Raw genomic sequence first — 25379 nt, forward strand, 5'->3', positions numbered from 1 at the left:
GAAAATAGAAACAGCAGTGAGACTGCATTTATTGGCAATAAGCAATGCCTTTGTTCTTTCGCAAAAGCATACAAAACATCAGCGAACAGTGACATAGTACCACCAGATGACTGTGAAGTACAATTGAGTATCTCAGTACACCACTCTTTCATGATGATACATCCTGACTTGGTTAAACTAGTATGCCATGTGACTGATAACAATGAGCATACTGACTGAAATAGTAAAATTGCTAGCAAACCTTCATTTTGTTGCTTCTGAGCACGTCTGAAGGATCAGTCTACTGACTTTACAAAGAAACAGCTACAAGAATCAAAAGGCCAGTTCTGCAGCACAAAAACAGTTCAGCATCTATATACACAAAACATCAGTAACCAGAACCCTCACCATTAGACAAAAGAAACTAAAAAGGGGGGGGGTGGACATGACATACTTTTCCCCTATGCCTTTTATGCAGCATTTCTGACAAAAGGCTCAGATTTCAATAACAAAAATTTTTTGAATTCTACAAATGGGCTAGCCTTCTGAGATGTAATCAAAATATGTATCAGCATGTTTAAAATCACCATAGACCATTTCAAGAACTTCACTCAAAATATCTCTGATGCAATAACTGCAGTATACAAAGGCAGCATGAGCATGGTACTCAAGCCACAAACCACAGGTATCACCAACCACTGCCATAAATAAATCTGAAAATTTTTATTACTGCAAACTGAAAGTTAAAAGGCTGCTGCTTTTAACATTATAACTTCCTTTGCACCAATTTTTTAATAGCTGGCTATAACCATACCAGTTCCTGCCAAAATAGTTTTCTTTGGCTTGTTACAGTGTAAATAAAGATGTCATACAACATTTAATATGGATGTACTCAGCGGAACTTTAAAATTTATATGAACAGCAAACCCGCCCGACAACGTTGAACACAATTTATAAATTTATGTGCTGCAGCTCAGAACATTGTCAGTGTAATGGTTTTAAATGTATTCTCATGATGGTGACAACTATTAGTGGTTTGTCTGCACATCATCTCAATGCTAAATGCACAATGCAGTGATGCAAACGTAGCAGTGATGCAGGAGATTAATTAACCGAAGATGCCTACTAGAACAGCCATTATCCCTGCAGTTCCAGGCAGGCACGATTTTAACTAGTAAAGCCTTTATCCCCACAGCAGTACTTCCTCGCCTCCTTTCCAGCAGTGCAATGCAAAAAATAGGTAATCTAAAATGCAGCAAAGACAACAGGGTAACCACAGTCCTCGTGTAACATACCCTACCTGTAAGGCACTTAGTAACTTTCATAAACTTGGGAGCTGACTACCAATTAATGATAATACTATAAGTCACATTCCTTCATGAACTACCTTGAAAACAACTTTGCATCAGCTTTTCACATGAGCGGTTATTATGCAAAAAAATTACAGGCTCAGAGGACAGTGCTGAACAGGGAAGGATGTAGTTCTCCCCAAAGCTTCTCTGAGAACTTGTGTGTTTAGTACATTACCAAGTAACTATATATATATGCACACACACTTCTCAGAGCATAGCTCATGCAATAGCAAAAATGCTAGTACATTAATTAAAGTAGCATCCACTTAGTAAAATAAATCAGAACACTCAGCAGAAAAAAAAAGCCGCACTTACAAAACACATAGTAAAGGATGCACTAAAGCTTCATGAATAACCATATGAAGCAACGTTAAAAAAAAAAAAGAAGTTAACATGAAGAAACAGACAGCAAATTCCTTTTTTAAAGAGCGATGTCATCAGCAGTAACTATTCTGTAAATGTAAAACTTTTCTCCACTGGCCACAATGCTCCACTGGTTTCAGAAGCTTGAAGAAGGTGTCAAAAGAAAAACAACTTAACAGACAGAGCAAACTGGAATGGCTGCTATGACAAAAATGTCATCACATGTGCACAAATTGCAGTTCCTTTGTAGACATTGTTAACGAAGGTTTGCTTATGAATGACTCACTAAATGCTGTAATACGCTCAGCCTATACAGTTATGAGAGAAACCTCACATTCATTTCAACCCAAAATCAGAGTAATTAAAACAGACCGGATGTACATACACCTCTGGCAATGTAGGGTGCAAAAGTTTTCAGCAACTACAAATGATGTTTTGCCAGGGTAAAGATTTTTGGTTTCTCTTCTTGTTTTATAATTGAAATTTATAGTTTAATCAAGTGCTGGATGTCCCTTGAAAAATGGCCAATGAAAGGTACACAGTTTGCCTTGGCCCTGGAAACAAAGAAAGTTGTTATATCTAAAATACGTAGATTAAGTTGCAAGGCTTTATGTGCAAAACCACGATTTGATTGCGAGGCACATCATCGTGTGGGACTCCTAATTAATTTTGACTTCCGGTGTTTCTTTAATGTGCACCCAATGTACACAGGTGTTCCAGCATGTAAACCCACTGAAATGCAGATGAAATGGTTGAGATTTGATACTGTAACTTCATGCTTATTAGTGCAATGCAATAGTAGCTGCTAAGCCATCACTGAAAGTAAAAGTAACGTTGCTGAAAGCAGCAGTGTGTTTGTGTGGATCAATATGTTTTCCGACTTCCTTGTGTACTTTTTTTTTGCCACTATATACCTCATATTTTACAAGCTGAGACCACCTACAACATGACATTGCATAGCAACCTCCAAATAGAAGTTTAGAAAAGTCCAGCTAAAAAGTTTTATCATTTCAAGTTATGCTTCAATGGTATGTACAGTTTCAGCAGCAAGAGCGTTTTCTAAGCAGAGTTCTCGAGCGTGGCGACTGGCGGTGATGCCCAAAAAGCTGGCTGTAATGCGGACACTAGCAGCGGGAGGTTGGCGGCTGATGCCGAGGTCGAATCCTGCCCCGAAGCTAAGAACACCAGCTGCTTGTCTGGAAGAAACTCCACTGTCAGAGGGTCCTGAACAAGGCACTCAAGTACTTGGCTTGTTCCCATGGCATCCACTTGTGAATGACATAATGGCTGCGCTTGCTCAGACGCTGTGCACACTGTGAATGTTGCAGTGCTTATGGTAGGAACAAGGCAAGCAGGATCTAATTCTTGTTCATTGTTTTCGTTCAGAGATGGCTGCACAATGGTTGAGCCCTCCTGGTAGGAAAAAAAAAATAGCAGCAGTAATTAAATCAGAACTCAACCTCACTTTGTGCTAGCATGTGGTGAAAGGAGACAGTAGTTCAGAGGTCTAAAGGACTACTTTCAATGAGAAATTTTCTGTGAAAACTTATGCAGGGTACTCACCCCATTAGACGTCTGAACTGAATCAATGTTTACAGCATTGAAGGTAAACATTGAAGGTGGTACAGCATTGAAGGTTTACAGCATTGAAGGTGGTACTCTTCACTTAAAGGAACCCTCTTAAAGGAACCCTCAAGCCCCCTTTTTTATTTGTGGGTAGCATAGAGAGATGGACAGATAAATTCAGCAAAAGACAGCAGTTATAGGGGCACACAGTCCGAAGTTAATTGTTGTAGAATATTCAAAATACAAGAAAAAATAATGCGTGCCCTCAATAGAGAGTTTGCAGGGTCACACGTCTCTACTGCTCTCACCCACAGACATAATGCCCCACTGCCAATGGCAAGAGCTTGAAGCATCTATATAGCAGCAGTTTGAATTCTAGGCCTGCCTGCTCTATCCAGTGTAGTGATAACACCATTACCACAGTAACAAACATTGTGGAGCCGCACTCCAAAGAAAAGTGCGTGGCAACAACAATGCACCAAGGTGGGAAACTTTCACCACTTGAACAACGCTCATGCACGAAAAGCATGTACAAAATGAGGCTGCTCACCAGGCGGCAACGCGAGGAGAAGCTTACACTGATACAATCCTTGTGTGTGCATTTCTCGAAAAAGCTGCCAGTGCCTCTACAATATTTTGTAGTTGCTGTGCTTTTTTTTTATGACCATATTTCTTTGAATAAGACCAAAACTAAAACCACATCCCAAGCAATATATTTTGTGACAGTGAGGAGGTTATCTGCATATTGTCTTTAACCAATTACAATGAGCGAGCAGTCATGTCGTTTCTGTCAAAAATGCCCCTGGCAATTGCCACTATGCGCTGATGTGGTCAGAAGCAATGTTGTGACTTTATAGAATGGGGGGGGGGGGGGTCAAAATATTAAACAAAAATATTAATATTATGGAATGGTCAAAATATTAAACAGTTTCACATAAATGCTTTGGTCTATGCTAAGTCATATCCAACTATCAGTCCATGCACAACCAAATAAAAAATGGGGCCTTGAAAAGTATCAAAGGACAAAACAGGATGTGCAGCTGTAAGGCACCTATGTTGTTTCTAAATTAGCAAGGTACGCTTTGGAAGCTATCCAAGTAGCTAACTTGAAGAAGTGAAGTGGCTTGAATCAGTGACACCCTCTCCATGATAGCTTCATCTGTAATCCTTACAAAATATGGATACATAGACTTCATGCATGTTTTCCAGTTATGAATATGTGACAAACCATGAAACTTGCAAAAAATGCAGTTATAAAAGCAACAATTTGCATGCTTTGTTATAAAAAAATTTAGGCATACCGATCTTTCTTTTAATGAGGCCCTGCCACATTTCTTGAAGCTTTTCCGAGTCGAGGCTGCTATGAACAAGTGAGCCAAGTATTATGTTACACTGCATGTAGCAGGGAATTTACAATTTCCTTTCAAAAGCAGCCAAAAATCACTTGCTCTTTCCTTTGCAATGTCATCACCAACTGTGCAGCAAGTGGGCCTAACTATGCAGCAAGCAGGTCTGACAGGTATGGGTTGATTTCATAAATGGTGTGCCAGCGAACAATCTCGGAGCCCACATGCAGCATGGTGTAGGTACTGTGGCTGCCACATGCTGGTGCTGTGCACGTCAGAACCAGATGTAGTTGCCAATATGCTCATACGGAAAAGAAGAGAAAATGCTCAAGGCCATGACGTGTGGCGACATAACTTAGGCAACAGACTGCTCCCTTGCCATCTCTCCCTGTGTAGTTTCCAACATGCCTTGTGGTGACCAATGTAGAAAGCACTTGGCTTGTGCAGTAACTTTGCTAATACTGAATGGAGTGTAAAGAAATTTTGTACAGGAGATGCATGAGGCAACAGAGTCCAGTAGTAAAGCCATTCTGAGATAACACAGAAAGTGTTGCACGCCACTTTAATAAGTTCTTAGTAAGTTACAAGAACGATGATTAAAGCAATAGTACTATACTAGTTAGCCAATGCAACATTAAATAGTGCATAGCTTTAATTTTTTTGTACACATATATGTAAGAAACTGCCCTTTGGCTTCTGCAGTTCATTGAGGAATGTCCACTTCTGCCATGAATCTTGCACAGAAATAGAAATCATTTTACCTCAAATACTCAATCGTCATATCCAACAGGCATTATAGAAGAAACCAGTATATTAGAGCAAAGAGCAGCCTGACACATATACTTCATAGTTGTCTCATAATAGCTGGGTGCAGAGACATTATAGGACTAATTTACAAATTTAATGATAATAATAATAACTTCTGGGGTTTTACGTGCGAAAACCACAATATGATCATGAGGCATGTTGTAGTGCAGGGTTCCAGAAATTTCAACCACCTGGGGTTCTTTAACGTGCACCTAAATCTAAGTACACAGGCCTCTAGCATATTCACCTCCATCGAAAATGTGACCGTTGCGGCCAGGATAAAACCCATGCTGTTTGGGTCAGCAGTTGAGCACCGTAACCACTGTACCACCGTGGTGGCCCTAATACCCACCGATAGTATTATCAGTGAGCTGCCATTTTACAAAGTATGCAAATGTTTTTGGGTAGCTTTCTTGTTACTCTAGGCACACTCACAGCAGCAGTGTCAAGAGATTCACTGGTGACTTGTGCTGCCTCTTCAGATGCTGGTGGCAATGCAGCAGGTGGCAAGATGCCCTTGCGGTGAAGCCGACAATGTGAGCGCAAAGAGTCTTCTCGCACAAAGGCTTCAGGGCACTCGCTACACTGGTAGGTACGATGGCATGACACTGCTTGACGTCCTTTGACAACTCCTTTTCTAGGCTTTGATGGCTTTTTTGAATGCTTGCTCTTCATATGGCTGCGTAAGTTGGCTGTGAAAACAAGAAAATATTTGTTTTTTATTGGTTGCACAACATATTAGCAACAAATGCAGGATTTCATATCAGCCATTTAAGATCTCCCTACCTAGCCACTAAGTGGACAGAAAAAGTATGTTAAAGACCCACTCTATGTTAGTAAACAATGGTAGGCACTGTCGATATATTTAGGCACTTGTGGTGACCTTGCAGCACATAGGCTCCACCCAGCGCTCGCCACTGCCCTCTGTGGTCATGCGACCACAACTGGCGCAGCAGCTGCGAAAGCTGCCTTCGAGCACCATGAGTCGGGGCACCTTCAGCATGTTTAGAAGGGGCGGTCGTGACAGGAGAAGTTGCAGTGGCTCTAAGAAGGGCTTTGCACAATGCTAATCAAATTTGTCAGATAAAACAGGCCACGCAAACCACTGAAGTTTTGCCACATATCCAAGGGGTCGGCGTCGGAGACGAGTTCTCGCATTTTACAGCAGTGGCCAATGCCTTGCTATGGTCTTCGTAAACAGGAAAGAGACGAAAACTTATTCCACCTTCCTTGTGCGCTTCTGTGCGATGAACCATGACTCAGCTAATTGATACACTGCTTTTTCTCTTCTTTGCACGATGGCAAACAGCACACGCAACAGAGACAACACAGCGGCAACTGCAGTAGCCATGGCGACCAATGCCTACCAAATAAACTAAATGCCCGACAACAGCACCACCACATTTTCATGACATAAGGGCAGTGGAATTCGTCTATAAGCAGTCCGAAAACTGTACCGTGCTGCAGAGTCTCAGTAAATGAAAATTGCTAAATTTATTAACCACTTTACCAAAACGACTGCCTCTACATTGCTTCGTATTGTATTTTGGTGAGGAAGAAAAATCTTTGTTTGATCAGAAGCAAACTTTTAGCATCTTGTAAGTGGAAGCACAGGTATGCTGTGGCACTTCAATATAATTTGGCAGTCCAAGCACCAAATTTCTTGTTCTAAAAAAACAATCCAAAAATTTCCTTGAAAGATCGGTCTTTTATAGAGGAAGCCATCATTACAGAGTCATGGCCATTAGGAAGTAACCAAGCACTGCAATGCTTAGCAAGGTAACCGCAAAACCACATGGGACACAGAAAGAGACAACATGAAGCGGCTGTCTTTGTTACCTTTGCTAAACATGTATCACCAACAGGCCTACACCCAAACTCTTTTAAAGGGGCCCTGCAACACTTTTTGAGCAGGGTCAAAAAGCGCTGCCAATCGGTAGTCGAGGCTCCCGAGAACACGCGAGCCAAATATTATAGCGAAGCGAGCGGTCTGGAATTTACAATAAATTCTCAAAGTCAGCTGAAAATCGCTCCCTCTTCTCTCGACAAATGATGTATTAGTCCGCAATATATGACGCGATTATCGGCAGTTCCACCATTGGTTGATGTTATAATCACGATAACACCCTCATTATTACCTTCGTTGTTAATTTTGAGTTCAATAAGTAGATAATATGTATGTTTATATTGTGTTATGCCGTTAAAACACCGAACAAACATTAATATTTGCACTTCCGGTCTCACCGACAGCTCGTCTGCTCGCAGTTGCATGGTTGCGTTTCCTTCACCACGCACAGTGCCGAAATCGTGAATATTTCTGTGCTTTTGACCATCGCCGGTTGCCGTTGAGAGTGGCAGCCATTCGAGTGTTGCCTCGTCAGCTGGAAACTGCATCGTCAGCACGTTCTCACGACCGACCGAGGCAGCGGTGCAGCATTTCTCCGATAACAATGCTGGCGCCGGCTAGTTTAGGATACCTGTGTTCGCTGTATGGCGAGAGTCCCATTCGCTGTCTGTTCAGTATGTCATCGAGCCGTACCTCGGCGTATCCTCCCCGTAGTCTCACCACGTTCCCAAGAAACCGCGACACAGCAACCAAGCAGACTCGCATTTTCACGGTAGCTGCAGACAGCCGGGGGATGGGTCCCCGCCGGCCCGATGCCCCACGATCCTTTCTTCTAGTCTTTAGTTCTTTGTTGTCAGCCCGCACTCGCTGTGCGCGCGCATTCGAAGAGCAAACAGCATCGAAGTACCGCCACTGGGAGGAGGATGCACGCAGCTTTGCCGCGTTGAATACGATTCAAGCACGAGCAGTGCGACGAGGCGGTGTATCGGAGTGCGGGTCGAAACCCATCTCAGCTGTCATTCGTTCCAAACGCGCATGCAGGTTTGCGTCCATGGTTGGCAGAGCGATGAAAACACTACGGCAGTTCGAGGTGCACACCCAACATTACCAAACCGACTCGCAGTTTTCAAGCACGCGCGATACACGGTGCGATGGGCTCCGCTCGACGACGACCACGCAAGCCGACCAGAAGTGGCGCCACAGACCACGTGGTTGCGCCGAGACGCCAGAGAGAAAAAAATGAAGAAAAAAAATGCCGCCGGCGCTGACGTAACTCTTGGGAACCTCCTCGCACCTCCGCCCTCCCCCCCTTCACGCCCTGCACAGCTTTCCGCGCGCTGGCGGCGTTGGGTGGAGGGAGAAGGCTGCGGAACGTGATTTCTATAATTTGGTAACACCACTTAGACTTTACGGATTCAAAAAATTTTTGCGGCATGTGACTCGTGGAGAGTCATACGTCAATAATGAGACTATTCCAATATAACTCAGAAAGGTGTTGCAGGGCCCCTCTAAGTTACATTGCAATGTGCTTAATGCATAGCATGTGTGCAAAGCCTATGCTTGATACTATGCTCCAATTTTAGCTCTGTAGCCAAGTCGACTTATGCAAGAACAATAAATATTACTAATAATGTAAAAAAAAACTATGAAATGCTCAAAAGCATGAACAAAAAAATTCAATGTCTTGTCAGAGAGCTGCATAGCTGCTGTGAATAATTATCAAAGATGACAAGTTTTGTATATCATCAAACTCTAGGCCTTTAAGTCCAGTAATGGGTATGCACTTGCAGCAGAGTCATTCCATACCAAACGTCCCAGCCATTTTCACAACCATCTCAAATGTCATCGAAAAAAATTGTGCTGATTTCTTCCATGGAAAACAGTAAGGTGCAAGAATATTTCGGAGAGAAAACATTTTTTGGTCATGTGGGAGCCTTCCGTATTTCGCAGAATGTCGTATGAGTGATATTTGTTAAAAAATTAACTCTGAGAGCATAGTTTCTTGTTTCAATGCCAAAATTGGTGTTTAAGCAAAAGCGTTTGCGTAAGGCATTTGAATCTCAGTAATGTTAGTGCACTTTTTATTGCGACAGCAATTATACGGACAGTCTTGGCTGGTTTTTGCCACTGCCGTCATGCACCATATATGTATAAGTATGTGTATATATATATAAAAGTCCCAAAGAAAAATAATTCAGAAAAATGCTTCTGAAGCGTGGAATCGAACCAGCGACGTCTCGCTCCGCAGTACGTGGCACTACGCCACAAAACGCAGATCCTTCAGGGAGGTAACGGCGAGCGTTATATACACACCCTTTACCGCAGTACTCAGAGACGGCAGGCGCTTATAAGCGTTTCTTCAATACCAGCGAGATGGCGCGAGGAGCACAACGGGCGCATTTAACGTCGGTCAGCTCGCTCGCTTCTAATATTTGCACAGGGAGAACCTTGTCCTTCCGTTGTCTGCTTGCGCGGTAGTTGCTGCCGGCGGAGAGATGTTTCTGCAGCGTAGCAGAGCATCCATCACGGGCCGCTTTTCTTGCTATCGCATTCATTGCTCCGGCCTTGCGGCGAAACTGACTTTTCTGCATATATGCCTCCACAAATTCTGCCAAAATGTTTCATGTTTCAATTTATTTCCTTGTAATACCGCGCCATGTATGAATACCACAGTAATCAATACTGACTCTACGGAAGCTATATTTCCGGGTAAAAATCTTTTCAGACCACTGAAATTTGTAAATCTTACGAGAAAAAATCGCGAATTCGAGAAAATTTTCATTTTGGCCCACACTGAGATGCAATTTACACCACGTGGTGCTCCAATTAAAAATCAGCTTTATGCCTCAATCGAAAGCACATTAACAGTCCTTCTTACATAGAAACTTTTATCATTACATTTTTGTTTTAACGAAGAAAATATTTTCTGAAGTTGCCCATTGATGGCTAGCTTCCCATTTTTTCATACGACAGCTTCATCATTGAAGTTGCCCATTGCGGTCAATGGGGAACTTCAAAAATCATTTTGGAGCAAATCTGTTCCAATGACAGAGTGAGTGCGGCAGTGAAGTGTTCCAATGGGAGAATCGGAGGGGATTCAGAGCATGAGTCACTCCGTCAAGCAGGAAAAATTACTCCACCAATATCAGTGGAGTGGACAGGAACTCTGCATGACTCCTTTCCCTTAAAGGGACCGACAACTGATTTTTCTCGACACAGTTTTTTACGGCACGGCAGGAAGCTCACCCTTCGTAGCGTTTGTAGCTGCAGTGGTTTATCCGAAAAGCACGTAGTAATTTTATAAGCAGTATTTTTCGATCTGAAAGGCTCCAAACACGCATGGAGGCTTGCTCCAGCAACGCTGAGAACTGATAGCAATGCCGCTAGCCCTTGTGAAAGCTGTCGTTGTTCTGCTTTCGCAGGAGTTATTGTAGCTATGCTTAACCACCTTTATTTTGATCTTTCCAACCATTTTTGAAAATAGCAAGCTGTTACAATGAGATGTGTGGCTTTATAGACCTTCCCGGTATTTGTACAGCGTTGTGTGCGCCTGCGCCCAGGGTTGCCTGCGCCTGTGTCATGGATGGCTTGTTTCGGCGTCGTTACTCTCTCGATGCACGAGCTAAGCCAAGTAATCGAAAACGTAACTGTGCATATGCACAGACGCACCGAGTAGCAGCGCGCGTCATTTCTGAGACGAAGTGTAGGTAGCAAAACTATGTCGCTCCAAAATCTTAGCGACCTGGAAACTGCGTGCCCGGTTGCATGAGCACGCTGAAAAAGTGCTCAAGACGCGCTGACGAGCATGGGATCATTACGTCACGCGAAGGCAGCGCCACTTTAATGCATACTACTAACGCAGGCCTATATGTACATTATTATGGAGTAATACCTTTTAATATAAAGAAAGGAACAATATTTCAATACTAACAAAAAAAATCGTCAACCGCGTACAGCAATGAACAATCACGTGGCCGTCTTCATTGGATAAGTCATGTTTTTGCCGGCAGAGGCGCCACAGGTCATTTTTCGCGACTTTCAATTAAGAAATAAAAATATAAATCCATTTCTCACGAAAAAAACAGGGTTGGTTTGAGTCAGTGCGACGGACAATCTTTACATCAGTGGAGTCAACTCATTTCATATTCTGGGCAGTTGTCGGTGCCTTTAACATGTTTCCCTACTTGATGGTGCTGCCGGTGCTGCCGGTAGTCGTGAGTTTGGTGGAAATGGTGGACGACATGGACGGCACAGATTTGGAATTACAGTTCCGACACGAGCGATTCATTAGATAGTGACAGCGACACTGAAACTGCCACTTACGAGCGGGAATCGGACAGACTTTGACAGAGGAAGGGAATGACTGCATGCAAGGTATCCAGGGTCACTCAGCACATGAAAGATAGAACTCCCCGCTTCCACCTAGCTCTAGTGGCGCAGGTTTTATTCCAATTGCACATTTGGAGGTGTTGCTCTACGCCAGAGTCAAGTGCTCGACTATGCCACTGGAATTTAACATTAGTCTGGCTTCAGCCCACCCAAGAAAATGGGAGACCTATGTCTCTGCCCAGACATGTAAAAAAAGATAAAATCAGAATTCACACCAAATTTGCATGTATCACAGTTTGAATTGTTCAATATACCCTTAGTACAGTTAACTGTTTGGTTTGTAAAGAAAAAGACAGCTAATTTGCCTTTGTCTCAGATCCTTACACTAAATCATCATTAAAAAAATTAGGGCTATGCCTATATTGGCACTTGCATGGTAAAGCACAGCCTGTGAGATCTGCTTTCATTAATTGGTGTTGTTTGAGAGGTGCATATGTACACAAATATGCAGTTTTTTCTTTTCTTCACAAATTAGGCAAGTAAGAACACATCCTCCTGCACAATGACAGTTAGAGCAGCGAACCCACTCCTTATTCAACTTTACGTCTTTTAGAATGTGTTGAGAACACACGCCAATATCTTTGAGTGTATTGTCACCACAGCTGAGCATGCAGCATGTTTGCCCACCACTTTCTTTTCTTTCTTTCTTTTTTTTTGTGCCATGCTGAAGGCCACAAAATCTTCAAGAAAGGCTTGCTGATGGTTTAGCAATAGGCACATTAGCAGATCCCAACTGACAACCACAAAAAATACGTAAGAATTTCGAAAAAATTAAAACATTGTCAGCAGCTCCCTGGCACACTCTCTAGCAAAACGCCCACACCAGGGGAAAGTGTGGTGCTGCATATTTCTGAAAACGTCAGTTGGAGGCAGGCTACATTTTTCTTGTTAGAAAATTGGGATTTCTTTACTTTGGAACTTTTGACATTCATATGCTAATTGTATGCTTTGAATCTATTAAAACTAAGATGACTCGAAGGTGAAAGCCATCTTCTTTTTCTTCTCACTCGATGTATTGATCCTGGCCCGCCACCCTCTGAAAGCTCTGTGCACCTAGCGTGGTTTTGCAATGCTTCCAGGGTCGGAGGCACTTACTTAGTTTTGCACTGCCTCAATGATCGGCCCACCTTTGACTAAGCTAGGATGTCATGTGATGACGGCATCATGTGACGTTACGCCAGAATTGTGACATGATGACGACGTCACAATTTTCTGAGATCTGTGACGTCATGATGGCGTCATATGGTGAGATCACCATGTGATGATGATTCTTTGCATCACTCGTGCTGTGCCCGATGCTGTGGGATGCCAATGCCGTTGACATGGGACGCCGACGCCGACGGTCAATTTCTGTGTTTCGTGAGGCATCTAAGGCTTTCCCCATAATAATTAACAGGACAGGGGTAAAGCAGGCGATACATACGGTCCTAATTCATTACAATTCGGCTTCCAGCACAGGTCTTAAGACATACAAAGTACATGCAATGCTTCTTTAACCTCTGTTTGTGTGTGTGTTTTTTTAATTGGCTTTTTCTCTGAAAACATTTAGAGATATCTCTCCTAATTTTAAAAGTCTTAATTGGCTTTAAGCCCAGTATACCTTGGTGGAATGGGCTTTCCCCACTTTATTTTCAGTTCTTTTTCTATTTAGGGAGGCATACTAAAGCCATGCAGTGTAGTGTGTCACCTGCTCCTTATTCACAACAGATATTTTTTGCTCTTATCTCAGCTTGGAAGCTGTTCCCTTCAACAGCGTTCCTATTTTGCCAGTTTCGTGGCAACATGGACGAGCCAGAAGCAAAGTGTAAATAAAAGACCATCTCATTTGAATGAAAGGCAGTTATTGTAAAGGCCAATGTTGGGTGTTAACAAGTCCCACAGTGACTCCACAGTAGATTTTCGCACTGCCTTGTTAAATGTTCATAACACATGTGGCTGTGTAGCAGTACATCAAGCCACAGTGCTATCTTCTTTGCATGTTTAATGTAGCCTACCCCATTGCACATACACTATTGCAGTAAAGGCCAATAACAAAGCAATGAATATTATGAAATAATCTTGGCTCCTCCTTCAACTTCATGACTTCATTATAATGAGGACCAAGTGTACTGCCAAATAAAGCAGTGGTGTTTCAGCACTTTTTCAGACTAGCTTGACAGGACAACGTTATCAATGTCATCAATTGCATTCGGGTCAAATTTACAAGACCCAACTACATCTGCTGAATTTCTTACTTTTCACTGTCACTTTGCTCATGTATAGCTTTATACCAGGTATAATGTGGAAAGTCAACTGGTCTACTAGAACAATAAAATGGGCAAGGAACTGACCAGGGTGCTTTGATGTATATGTACAGGCTTGGCAATGATATGGCCGAGTTTTGTCATGGCTTCGCATGTGGCTGGTCAGGGAGCTACGCCGCTCACAGGTGTATGAGCATTCAGTGCAGCGTAGACTGCCTTCCCGGTGAGTTGTGCTGTGAAGCCGCAGTTCCCGCTTAGACGAGCAGGAAAATGAGCACTGGCTACAATGAGCAGGCTGGTCAGCACTATGCATCGCCCGTTCATGGGAGCGCAGGTTGCCTGTGGAGTAAAAACACCGCTTGTTGTCTTACATTACAGAGCCAAATTGCAAAAGCATTGTGGAACAGTATACCAAAACACTACAGCTATAAGTTAACAGGTGCAAATTATGACATACAGAGACAAAGGAGATGGGATGAGAGCAGCAAGCCTCTAGGCATCTCTAAAGCACAATGACCAGTTAATCTAAGTTTGCATGACATTCAACAGTTTCACTCATTAAAGAGGCAAAACATTTAAAGTTGTTGCAATACCTTAGGCTTAGGTGTCACATAGGAACTCGTAAAAATGTGGGGAGGATAGCCAAATAAGCGTTTACACGCTTGCAAGAAATATGGAGATAACTTTCATCAGTTAAACTTCATTGATGGTGAACAGCTGCTATGCTGCAGTCATGACACAATTACAATAATATTGAACTGCCTGGATTCCTAATAAACATAGCAAGCTTGGACAACTTTGATGAGATGGTGCTAAAAGGGTTCTAGGCTGAAGCTTCTCTGCACTACTACAGTGGCAACTGTGGCTACAATGCAGCTCTTTCTTGTCCCTTCAATCATCTCACGGCTGATGATTGCGATCTGAATTGATCACGGTCTGAAGACAGTGATCTGAATTGAGGCACTAAAAATTACTAGTGCCCAATAAGCTGCTAACTCTTTTAGTGCTTGCCTTGCTTAGTCAACAAAATTATGTTAGACCTGAACTTGTATTCAGCTGTCTTATACGAAGAGTATTAAGGTTTTTCTTTTTCCTTTTTTTTTGCGTGATTAGACATGCGGCACACAAGAAGCTTCAGGCAAGACACCAAACACTGCAAACACTTACTCTGACAAGTGAAATTATGTGGGTACATATATTTGAGCCACATATGACACACACACGAAGCTTCACAAAGCAATAATAAAAAAAAGCATAACTTGCCATTGTAAATATAATGTATTAGTGTTTAGCCTTAGAAAACATGCTTAAATATAAAGTGAATAAGTTACATGCATGTGTGCAAATATACTGGATATGATCTTCCCACAAAGACTTACTACTAGCCACTCTTTTGGCTTCACTGCTTAGGCCACAATGCCAAACAGCCACCGCAAAAACATCTTACACCTCCACAATTCTAAAGAGGCTTATGTACTGGGAGATAGGAATGGCTAATGTGACATTGATATACAGAACACTCACAGGCCATCATTTGTCACCTTTGCTACAGTCGGGATTTAGCAAGCACAGTTGTGATATTGTGCCAGATTGCATGGCGGCAAGATTGTTCACGGCCGGAATGTTGGTAATAATGGATGCGCAGTTCATTCCTGAAAGACTGTGGTGGCATCCAAAATTTCAGTTACTGCCATTATATACAGTGGTACTAGGGATGGTGCTGCAGCAATCATGCAGCTTCAAAAAATAAGGCATCTAAAAAAAATTGGCGGGTGGCTGTATCTGACTTTTTTTTTATCCAAGAACATATATTTTGGGAAACATAAAAACAAAAATTTGCTTCACTATAGCAGATACCCCACTGGACCCACATTTTCAATTTTGTTGTATCAGACAATGCTCTACTGAAGTGAAATAAATCATAAATGGCCAAATTTTACATTTAGCTTGTTCTGTCTAATTAATTTGTTACATCTCTGTTCGTTAGATCTAGGCTCAACTGCAACACTTTACAACTCTCAAGAATGTATGAGACCAAGGGGAATAATGCAGAAGTTCAGGTGTGTGATGGGTACCAGTAATAAAGTAGTTTAAAAAACTGCAATATCACCAACAAGGACAGCTTTCAAAGATACATCAAAATATAGACGGCGAATCTGGGCACTCAACTGAGCACAGTGGCCTTGTATGGACACTGGCGGCACGCATATGGCCGTTCACCAGTGTGTGTCCTAAGATGACGTTGCAGGTCACAGCTGATGCGGAATCGAGCGCCACACTCAGGGCATTGAAAAGGGGTGTCACCGGTGTGTGTTCGAAGATGCACGAGAAGTTGGTTCTGGTGGCGGCCTGCAAAGTGACACATCTGGCACCTGCACAAAGGGCAGATATCCCCAATAAGGACTGCCAAACATTCTGATAAAAAGACCATGCAAAGATCTTGCTCAACAAAAAAAGCTTTTATAATTTAGCAAGCATCGCAACTATTCCTTCCCACACATGAATGCAACTTGTGCCAGCGTCATGATTTCACTAGCCCTAGCCATCTGCATATGAGTCTACCTCAAGCCAGTGGAGCCCTGGATTAGGGGCCCCACCCACCCGCTCCCTGAACTATTTTTTTTTCGTTTTTTTTCCCTCAATAAACGTTTTGATATATATACTTTATGTCATGTTTGAGGCTAGTGGGAAGTGAACATCACTAATGCTTTAGGAAGTGGCTTTCTTTTTATTATCAAATACGAATACGCAAAAGGGAAACATGTGAGACAGTTTATAATTTAATGCACTGAGCACATTAAAGGGGTCATGAACCACCCCTCGGGCTTGGTGAGAAAACGCATCCTGCAGATAGCAGACACTGCTATGAATAGCTCAGCCAAATCTTACAGTCGTGCGCGGCAAGGAAGGTTTAGAAGCGTAGTGTGAAGTTGCTAGTTTCCCAGGCACCCTCTTTTTATACAAAGGCCTGTGCTCATGGGTGTCGGCAGAATTTTGCCTTGGGGGGTGCAAGCCCATGTTGAATCGCGGCTGGGGGAGCGGGGGGAGAGAGAGAGAGAGCTGGCATAGCTTGGGTGTGGGGCAAGTGCCCCTTTTGCACCCCCCCTGCCTACGCCCATGCCTGTGCTCACTCTCTTCGGAGCTGCCGGCACCTGCCGTTTCGAACGATAGCATGCTATTGGCCAATAGCCAACATAAATCAAGAGTGGTGTTTGGATCAGATGCGCTTCTTGCATGAAGAGCCACCACGTGCCCGTGCAGCACTCCATAGTCTGCTAACATTACATAGTAAGCCACACTTGCACACAGGAATCACAATGGGAGAGCGCGATCGCATTTCGTCATGTGCGCTCGAGGTCATGATGTGCACTGACGTAACTTCTTTCCTCTTGCCATCGCTCCCTGTGTAGCTTCCAGTGCGCTCGTTGGGATGAGAGAAGAGAGAAAGTGCTTTAAGTGCACGACAAACCCCTGTAACTCTGCTCGTTCTTGATGGATTCGAGAAATTTTTGTGGCAGTCGAGTTGTGATGTACTAGACTCTAATACTGAGGTCATTTGATGATTACATGAAAAAGTGGTTGAGGACCCTTATAAAACATAATTTACATTAATAGAACTCTATGTAGACCACGCAGTTGTAGTGGTTCAGTGATGTTCTCCAAGAAATTGGTTCGTAAGAAGCATAGTGTAAGACAGGGGTTCTTGAACTTTCTGGCCTTGGGGAACACCAACGGCTTTTCCAGAGTGTCGCGGAACCCCTACCTTTTCTTTAGCGTGAAGAAAATGAAAAGCGGGGGAGGGGGAGGGTGATGACTCTTCTCGACGCACGCAACCGCAGTATTAACACCGTCCGCATTTGCCTGTTATCTTTAATATCGAAGGCCATCATTGTTGATCTGGGACTCCCGATATAATACCTAGCCTTGCGATTCCTCCACACCACACCCCACCCCAACCCACCCCACAAGTCGCGTAAAGCGCCCATCGACCATACACTGCATGCTCCAGGCACCGCGCGCCATAGGCAATGCGTTCACGCAAACGAAGCGCCAGATGTACAGAAGCCTGTTGTATTTTTTGCAAAACAAAAAAAGAAGGCAAGGCAGTCACACTACGAAATAGCCGTCGACTGACACACCAGTCATAAGGCTAAGCCTACATGTTGGTGTAGACAACAGACAGCAAGAAGCGATGCCTCTTGTGCGTATCAAAGCGCCCATTGCGCGTTGTGATTACAAAAGCGACACAGTGCAGTGGCAAATCAGCGTGTATGAAAACTGTGCCACGTGAACGCCAGCATGCCATGAGCCACGAATAAAGCCCCGAGGAGCCCGTTAATGTTGTTTGAACGGGTGTGAAAATCCAATATCATCTTGTGTATCTCTACTTGCAGAATTACTGAATTGATTCCCGCGCACAAGTTACCAAACTGCGCTCACGAACATGAATTACCAGCACTCCGCACACTCTGTCACCATGGGTCCGCAAATTGCGCAAGTCTGTAGTGCCGTTACCACATGGGTCTCTCTCTACCTGCAGATTTCTGATGTGTGGATGCAGCGTGCGATGGCTTTGTTAAATGCAAAATGCAATGCAAATTTTCTCGTCTAAGTAAATAAATTAGGTGCTAATGGGGTTAAAACAGGAGCAGGTCGCAATAGTTTTGACTGCTCGCGGGATCCTAAAATGCCCTTCATGGAATTCCTGGGTTCTGCAGAACCCAGTTTGAGAACCATTGGTGTAATAAACCAACTCTGTTCAGTAATCATGGCATGATGAACCTTACAGATCATAAATTTTCATTCCAGCTCAAGAGCTTTCTCCTGGAAGCACTGCATACTTCAATGTTGCATTTTGCCACACGTTTGTGTTTGCGCATGGTAGGAGTCCCGGAAAGCATTTGTCCAATTTAGAATAAAACTGGTTACTAGAAGCTTGTAGTGATTTACATGTTCATGATTTGTGTTGTCCTCACTGTTTTTGTAGCCACACACAGACAAAAAAAAATGCAGACAAAGCGAGTTGCGCTTGTTGAAACTGCGTGTACCTACTACTCCAATGAGACAAAACACGGCTCACCTGCACCACCTAATGTGCCTACGCATTACAAAACACTGCATCTACAACTTCAATCTATATCCTGAGGGGACACTCATCAATGTTGCATCCCCTGATAATATATACTGCAACAGGGTGGCTGCTTGGGCTTGTTGGTACAACATACTTGACAAGGGAAACCTTTTTCAGTGCGCAGAATGCTTGAAGAAGAGAAGAAACAAAATAGGATGAAGTGCTAGGATAGTGCGCTCTGTCCTATCTTGTTCCTTTTTTTCTTCTAGCATTCTGCACACAGAAAAAAAGGTCTTCCTTGTCAAGCATCCCCTGATAAGTTGTTTTTCACCACATAGTGCTCGCGTCCCTTGCAATATGGCTTCTCCATTATGAGCAAGCCACACTGAGGAAGAAATGCGACTTGCAAAGTTCGAGAGCGCCTTCAGAAACCCCCATTGCATTATTTGCAATAAATAAAGTCTCACGTGTACCATTTTTTCCAAGCTTCAAAGAAAGCCCGCGAAATAAAAAAAACCACGTGACTATCACATTCGCGCGCAGCAAACATGCTGCTCTCAGCCATGGTTTAAGCGAACATAATCAGCTGCAGCCGTGACTCGCCGGCTCCGTTGCAGCGGTAGGCCGATAAGTTAAGGGTGGTTTCTTGGCCTGTACTCGCTACAGCTTGCACCGTCACGCACGCCAACTGGCTGACGCGGGCCAAGAAACCACCACCAACTTATCGGCCTACCGCTGCAATGGAGCCAGCGAGTCGTGGCCGCAGCTGATTTCATTAACTCAAACTATGGCTGAGAGCAGCACGTTCGCTGCGTGCGAATGCGATAGTCAAGTGTTTTTTTTTTATTTCGCGGGCTTTCTTTGCAGCTTGGAAAAAATTGTAAGCATGAGACTTTCTTTATCGCAAATAATGCAATGGGGTTTCTGAAGACGCTCTCGAACTTTGCAAGTCGCATTTCTTGCCTAAAGTCAATATTTATCAATTTAGTTAAATGATCCTAATTAACAAATTAATTAATTACAAATAAAAAAATTGTCTGTAGTGCGCACGGTGGCTGTCAGCAATTTGCAACTGATTTCACTCGCCTGCCTCTCATGTATTTTTTAACCCTTGGCTAAGAGAGCTGGGACATCTGGTATACACGCACACATACAAATGCACGCATGAACATACATACGTAAAGTATGGTTGAACCCATCCTTAAAAAAATTTCTGGCTATGTCCCTGCCTTATACTCACACCATACCAGGCCACACTAATTTCTTGCGCTAATGAAAACTGCCCCAAAATTCTTGCAACCAGATATGTTGGACACTGTGTGAGTATACTGCACAGTGGTGATGAACATTCTTCCTTTCATGTGTTAATGAGAACTAATAGACAATAATGCCAAGGAAAGTATAGAGAATGTTACTTGTAGTAACATACAAATGCACGCGTGAACATACATAAATTATTTGGTCGCAGGTTCGGTCCCTGCCGGCGGCAAGTTATCTTTTCGTCCACTTTACTTTCTTCACATTAGTATTCTGATTACTACAAATAACATCCCCTATACTTTCCTTGGCATTATTGTCTATTAGTTCTCATTAATATTGTGTCTAACAAAGAAAAACGAACCCTTAAAAGTAGAGCTGTGCGAATAGCAAAATTTCAGGTGCGAAGCGAATTCGAATATTGAAGTGTGAGTGCGAATCGAATCGAATATTTTTTGAATATTTTTCGAATACTTCGAAGCGAAATTGCAGAAAAAAAAGTTGCAGAGGATTCCTAAGCATATTCTTATGAGATAGCAACATGAAAGTGTTCTTTTTGCTAGGTTGACGAAGCGCTGGTGGGGTGGTGTTTCATAGTTGTCTTATCAAGAATGAGGCAATGTAGAGGCTGAATTGTATTTATGGACATGATTTGGTGCAACCAAAGAGTTGCCGACAACACTTTACGCGTGCTAGGCAAAATGCTATTTCCTCAGCCTCTCTTCCTCTTTCAACTTCTGTGGAAGCCCAACTAATGTGGAGGACAAGGGTGTGCTCCCTTCAAGTCCGGAGTTCCAAATCTGCCTCGTAGACGTCGATATATAAGAACATCTGAAATTTTGGATGCTAAAAAGCTCCAGCGTCGATTCTTCGGACTTCCTGCTCAAATTTCAGGTCCAAAAGAGCATTAATAAAGCCCCCAACTCTGACACATCTTTTATCTCCATGTTGGAACGAGCATTTTTTTTTAGTTAATACATTTGCGACCGTAGCGGAGCTTGAAAGGCAGCTTTGCCGCAATACGGGGGTGTGATGAGGTGAAACATATTGGAAATGTAGGGACCACTTTCAATCGGACGTTGACTGTGTTTTGGCTAAGTTCGACCGTAACGGAGCTTGAAAGGCAGCTTTGCCGCAGTACGGGATGTGATGAGGTGAAGCATATTTAAAATCTAGGGACCGCTTCCAATGGGACGTTGACTGTGTCTTGGCCAGGGTGTCGGAACGGAATGTTTTTTGTTTCGGTTTTAGTTTCGTTCCACCGCAAAAAATTCCGTTCCGTTTCTGTTCCGGAACGAAAAAAAAAAAATGTTCCGTAACGGTTCGTAACGGTTTTTTTATGCAAAAATTTGAAGTTAAGGTAATCATAAAAAACATTGGATTTGTGATGTAGTTACTTGCCCTCCTCTTAAGAAAGTGGGACAAGAGTAAAACACTTTCTGCAGAGGAGCGCAAGTAACTGTAGCACGAATTCTTACCAACTAGCACAAACCAGTATTAATTTCAAAGTCATAGTATTTATTTTCTCAAAAGACAAATACGAATTTTTTAGTGGGCTCAATGCTTTGTGTCAAGGGAGTGAGCACGATCTCAGAAGCAGCACGTAATTGAGTGTACTCTCTGATGTGCGAGACCACTGTTCTGATTAAGAGATCGCCAGGCCAGCGCGACACACGCAGCACAGTCACAACGAAAGCTGGAAGAGCGGACTTTGTAGAGCCCGATGGAGAGTCTCTTGGGGCAATAATACAAGTACACATGCAAAGTACCCACTACGTCATAAATCATCCGAATTCTTCTGAAGTAGAGAAGTTCCCAATATGGCATTTTTCGTCATTCTTCGTAGTCTCGTGGTACACGCTACACATCTGTAAGGCATTATGTACACTTTGCGCTGTGACTGAAGATGATAAAGAATTATGGCTGAGCACTGCAGTGGGTGGGAAGCAGTGTGGCGAAATGGGCGCCTCCATTCTATTTCAATTCCATTGCGGGGAATTAGAACTTGCCGCAATTCGATTCCTTTCAATTCCTCGGAATGAAAAAACTTAGCCCATTCGCACTCCGGGAATGGCCAGGCAGTTTAATTCCATCAATGTAATTCTTCCACGTAAGAAAGGCATCTTGATAGTTTTATTGAGTTAAGAATGAACGCCCCATAAAGCTGATGTCATCAGATGCATTAAGAACTGCAAGAGTACGCAAAACAGGTTACCAAGGTCGAGGGATAGTAGCTTGGTTACATATCTCGTGCAGTACAACCACCCCTAATTCCCATAGGGGCAGTTCTCCTGCTACCTATAGTATTTGCATGGTCAGCATGTTTGAACGAAGGGTGGTGCTTTAATATTGTTTATGCTTAAATGTGTTAATGCTAAAATGACGACGTAGCTTATTTTTATGCGGACAAAACTAGTATTCAAGAAGACTAAGCAGTTTTGCCACGCGTCTGGAGCGGTTGTGAATATGGAGAAAAATAAGATTTGGTTAATGAGGAATAAGACCCTCTAGATCTGCTGGTATTAGTTGGAACAGTGCACCGCTCGGGCACCTTGTGCCTTTGTATCGAATACGAAACACTGGGCCGCACTGCTCTCAGCACTCACGCTTATGAAGCGCTCCTCGCAAGCATAGAAGCACTTGCGTGACACTGTGGTAGAAGACCCGACTGCCACGCAGAGGGCGCGAGTTGCCAGAGGGCGCGAGAATGCCATCCGATCCTAGGAATTTGTTTCTCGCTTCTTTTTTTTATATCACGCGATAGCGGTCACGGACACCGGCGGCGGTGGACAACTATGGCGCCAAAATCAGCTGTTGTGATCTCATAACAGCTTTCGCTGTAACAAACTTCAGCGCCGACAATGCCCTCTCTACGCTGGCCTACGTGACAGGCGCGCAAAAATCCACTTGCGTTAATATAAACATCTCTGGTTGCCACTGTTTTCGTTTTTCGCACAATTTCAACATATCTTTGCTTCGGAATTCCTGCTTGAGGTACGCGCGAATACCGTACCCTGAGATATGCTCACATTGCACGAGCTCAGTAGCTCCGGATTGCGAAGTTTTCTCGTGAACCGAAAAACGATTGAAAAAATTTCGTTTTCACTCCGGAACGAAATAATAGATAAAGTTTCGGTTACGTTTTCGTTCCGGTCCAAAATATCGTTTTTTTCGTTTTTCGTTTTCGGTTTTCGTTCCGTTCCGACACCCTGGTCTTGGCTAAGTTCGACCGTAACGGAGCTTGAAAGGCAGCATTGCGGCAATACGAGAGTGTAATGAGGTGAAGCATATTAAAAATCTGAAGGGGCCACTTTCAATCGGACGTTGACTGTATTTGTCTTTGGGAAGTTCGAATAGTTCGAATAGTCAAATTCCAGTGCGAATCGAATTGAATAGCAAACACTATTAGAAAAAATATTTGAAATTTCGAATATTCGCACACCCCTACTTAAGACTCATCTTTTTTCCTTCCTTTCATGTGGTGTTACCAGGTGCTTTCCTCCCTTAGCAACAAGCTAACTGTGCCCATTCTGAGTTATTTACTTTCGGTGCGGGAACCTTTTGCTTCCAAGGGCACCAAAAACACGTATTTGCATAAGGTTAAATGTCACTAGATGTCTGGTACAAAATACATGTTTTTTGTTAACGTGGACACTGCTGAATTTCTTGTGGCTGAGCACTTCATTCCCTTTGGAGGCTGAGCATGGGCATACAGTAGCACAATAGTGCTTGAGTGGCAACAGCTGACATAGCTCTGCGACTTGCTACATTCAAATCTGTGATGGTCAGTAGTCCTTTGAGTAGCGTAGAGTCACCCCAGTCAGTGTACCTAAAGTACTTGCCAATAGACTGACCTGTACGGTTTTTCGTCAGTATGTACTCGCTGATGCATCTTCAACGTCCATCTGTCAGCAGCAGCATAATCACCTGCATGTATCACAAAAGCCTTTCTGTAGTGATCTTTTCACAACTGAGCGTAAAAAAAGCTACAACACGGGAAAGAAAGACAACTGTCACTCTTTACCCTACTCACTCGTTTAAGCAGAAAGGGCGCAGTTACCCATGTGTGGTAATTTGCTGCTTTTACAGGGAATTCGCTGCGTCTTGCAAACAAAATAAGAGCGCTCATTTCGTTAAAGCAGCTTACGTCATCCTTATGACAATTACACTGCTCATTCCATAGATGTTTAAATTATAGTAAAGGCTTGTCGATTTCAATATCACAGCACCAATAAAAAACAAAGCAAAAAAACTGCACTACCTGAATGTTGAACTATAAAAACATGAGCATAATAAATAATTGAAAGGCCATGAGACACCTTTTATGAAATGTATGGAATGAGTCGGGTCCCTTTATCGTGAATACTTTCTGAAATCTGATTTTGAATGCAGCTAGTGTGAACAACATTATATTGGTAATCAAATGCTGCCATACACTGCCACAAGCCTGTGGCTTTCCCCTCCTATAATTTATAAGCTGCATTTGAAGCAGCATTGCAATGATCACATAAAACAATTCTTGCCAAGTACTGCCTATCAGCACACCGAGTTTTTTTATCAGTTTTTATCAGATCTCGAGAGTGCGCAATGCAACCCTCCACCATACTGCTTTACCTCGAAAGCAATAGTGTCAGAGCAATGATATAGATGGCACCACCCTATCTGGAATGATATTTCTTCACTGTTGTTTCTACTGGAGGCACTGCATACTCATGACAAGGCCAAATTTCAGTAAAACAAAATTTCATTATCACGAGGAAAACAGCAATTTTACCGAGTTCGTTTTATTGAGGTTTGACTGTATTTGATATTCCAAGTACTTGTGGTATGCAAGCTGAAGAAAAGTAAGATAGGCGACTTACACTGGCTGCAGCTGAATGGTTTTTCTCCTGTGTGCTTTCGCCGATGATTATTCATTTTGTCTGATCGGCTGAATTCTTTCGAACACTCGGGACACTTGTAAGGCTTTTCTCCTGTATGAATGCGGCTGTGTCTTTGCAGGTCCTTTTTGTATCGGCAAGTAAAGCTACATCCTGGATGGCTGCACCTCAACACGGCATATTCAATAGAACCCTCCTCAGGTTGACGTTTTCTCACTGTACCTGCACAGAAGTTCACAAACTGTATCATCAAAACAAAACCTTCCTCCTGTTGGTGCAA

General features: G+C 43.1%; 1 protein-coding gene across 1 annotated transcript; it reads right to left on the reverse strand.

Annotated features, from left to right (window-relative positions):
• Positions 1 to 25379, reverse strand: LOC119377615 (zinc finger protein 64). The gene is made up of 6 exons (XM_037646994.2): positions 25082 to 25379; positions 24074 to 24146; positions 16061 to 16263; positions 13979 to 14230; positions 5849 to 6105; positions 1 to 3107 (listed from the first exon to the last, which is right to left on the reverse strand). Exons 1-6 carry the CDS (start codon positions 25347 to 25349, stop codon positions 2754 to 2756), a joined length of 1407 nt encoding a protein of 468 aa, XP_037502922.1. The 5' UTR covers positions 25350 to 25379; the 3' UTR covers positions 1 to 2753.

Source organism: Rhipicephalus sanguineus, unplaced genomic scaffold, assembly GCF_013339695.2.
Source record: "Rhipicephalus sanguineus isolate Rsan-2018 unplaced genomic scaffold, BIME_Rsan_1.4 Seq503, whole genome shotgun sequence".
NCBI classification, from domain to species: domain Eukaryota; kingdom Metazoa; phylum Arthropoda; class Arachnida; order Ixodida; family Ixodidae; genus Rhipicephalus; species Rhipicephalus sanguineus.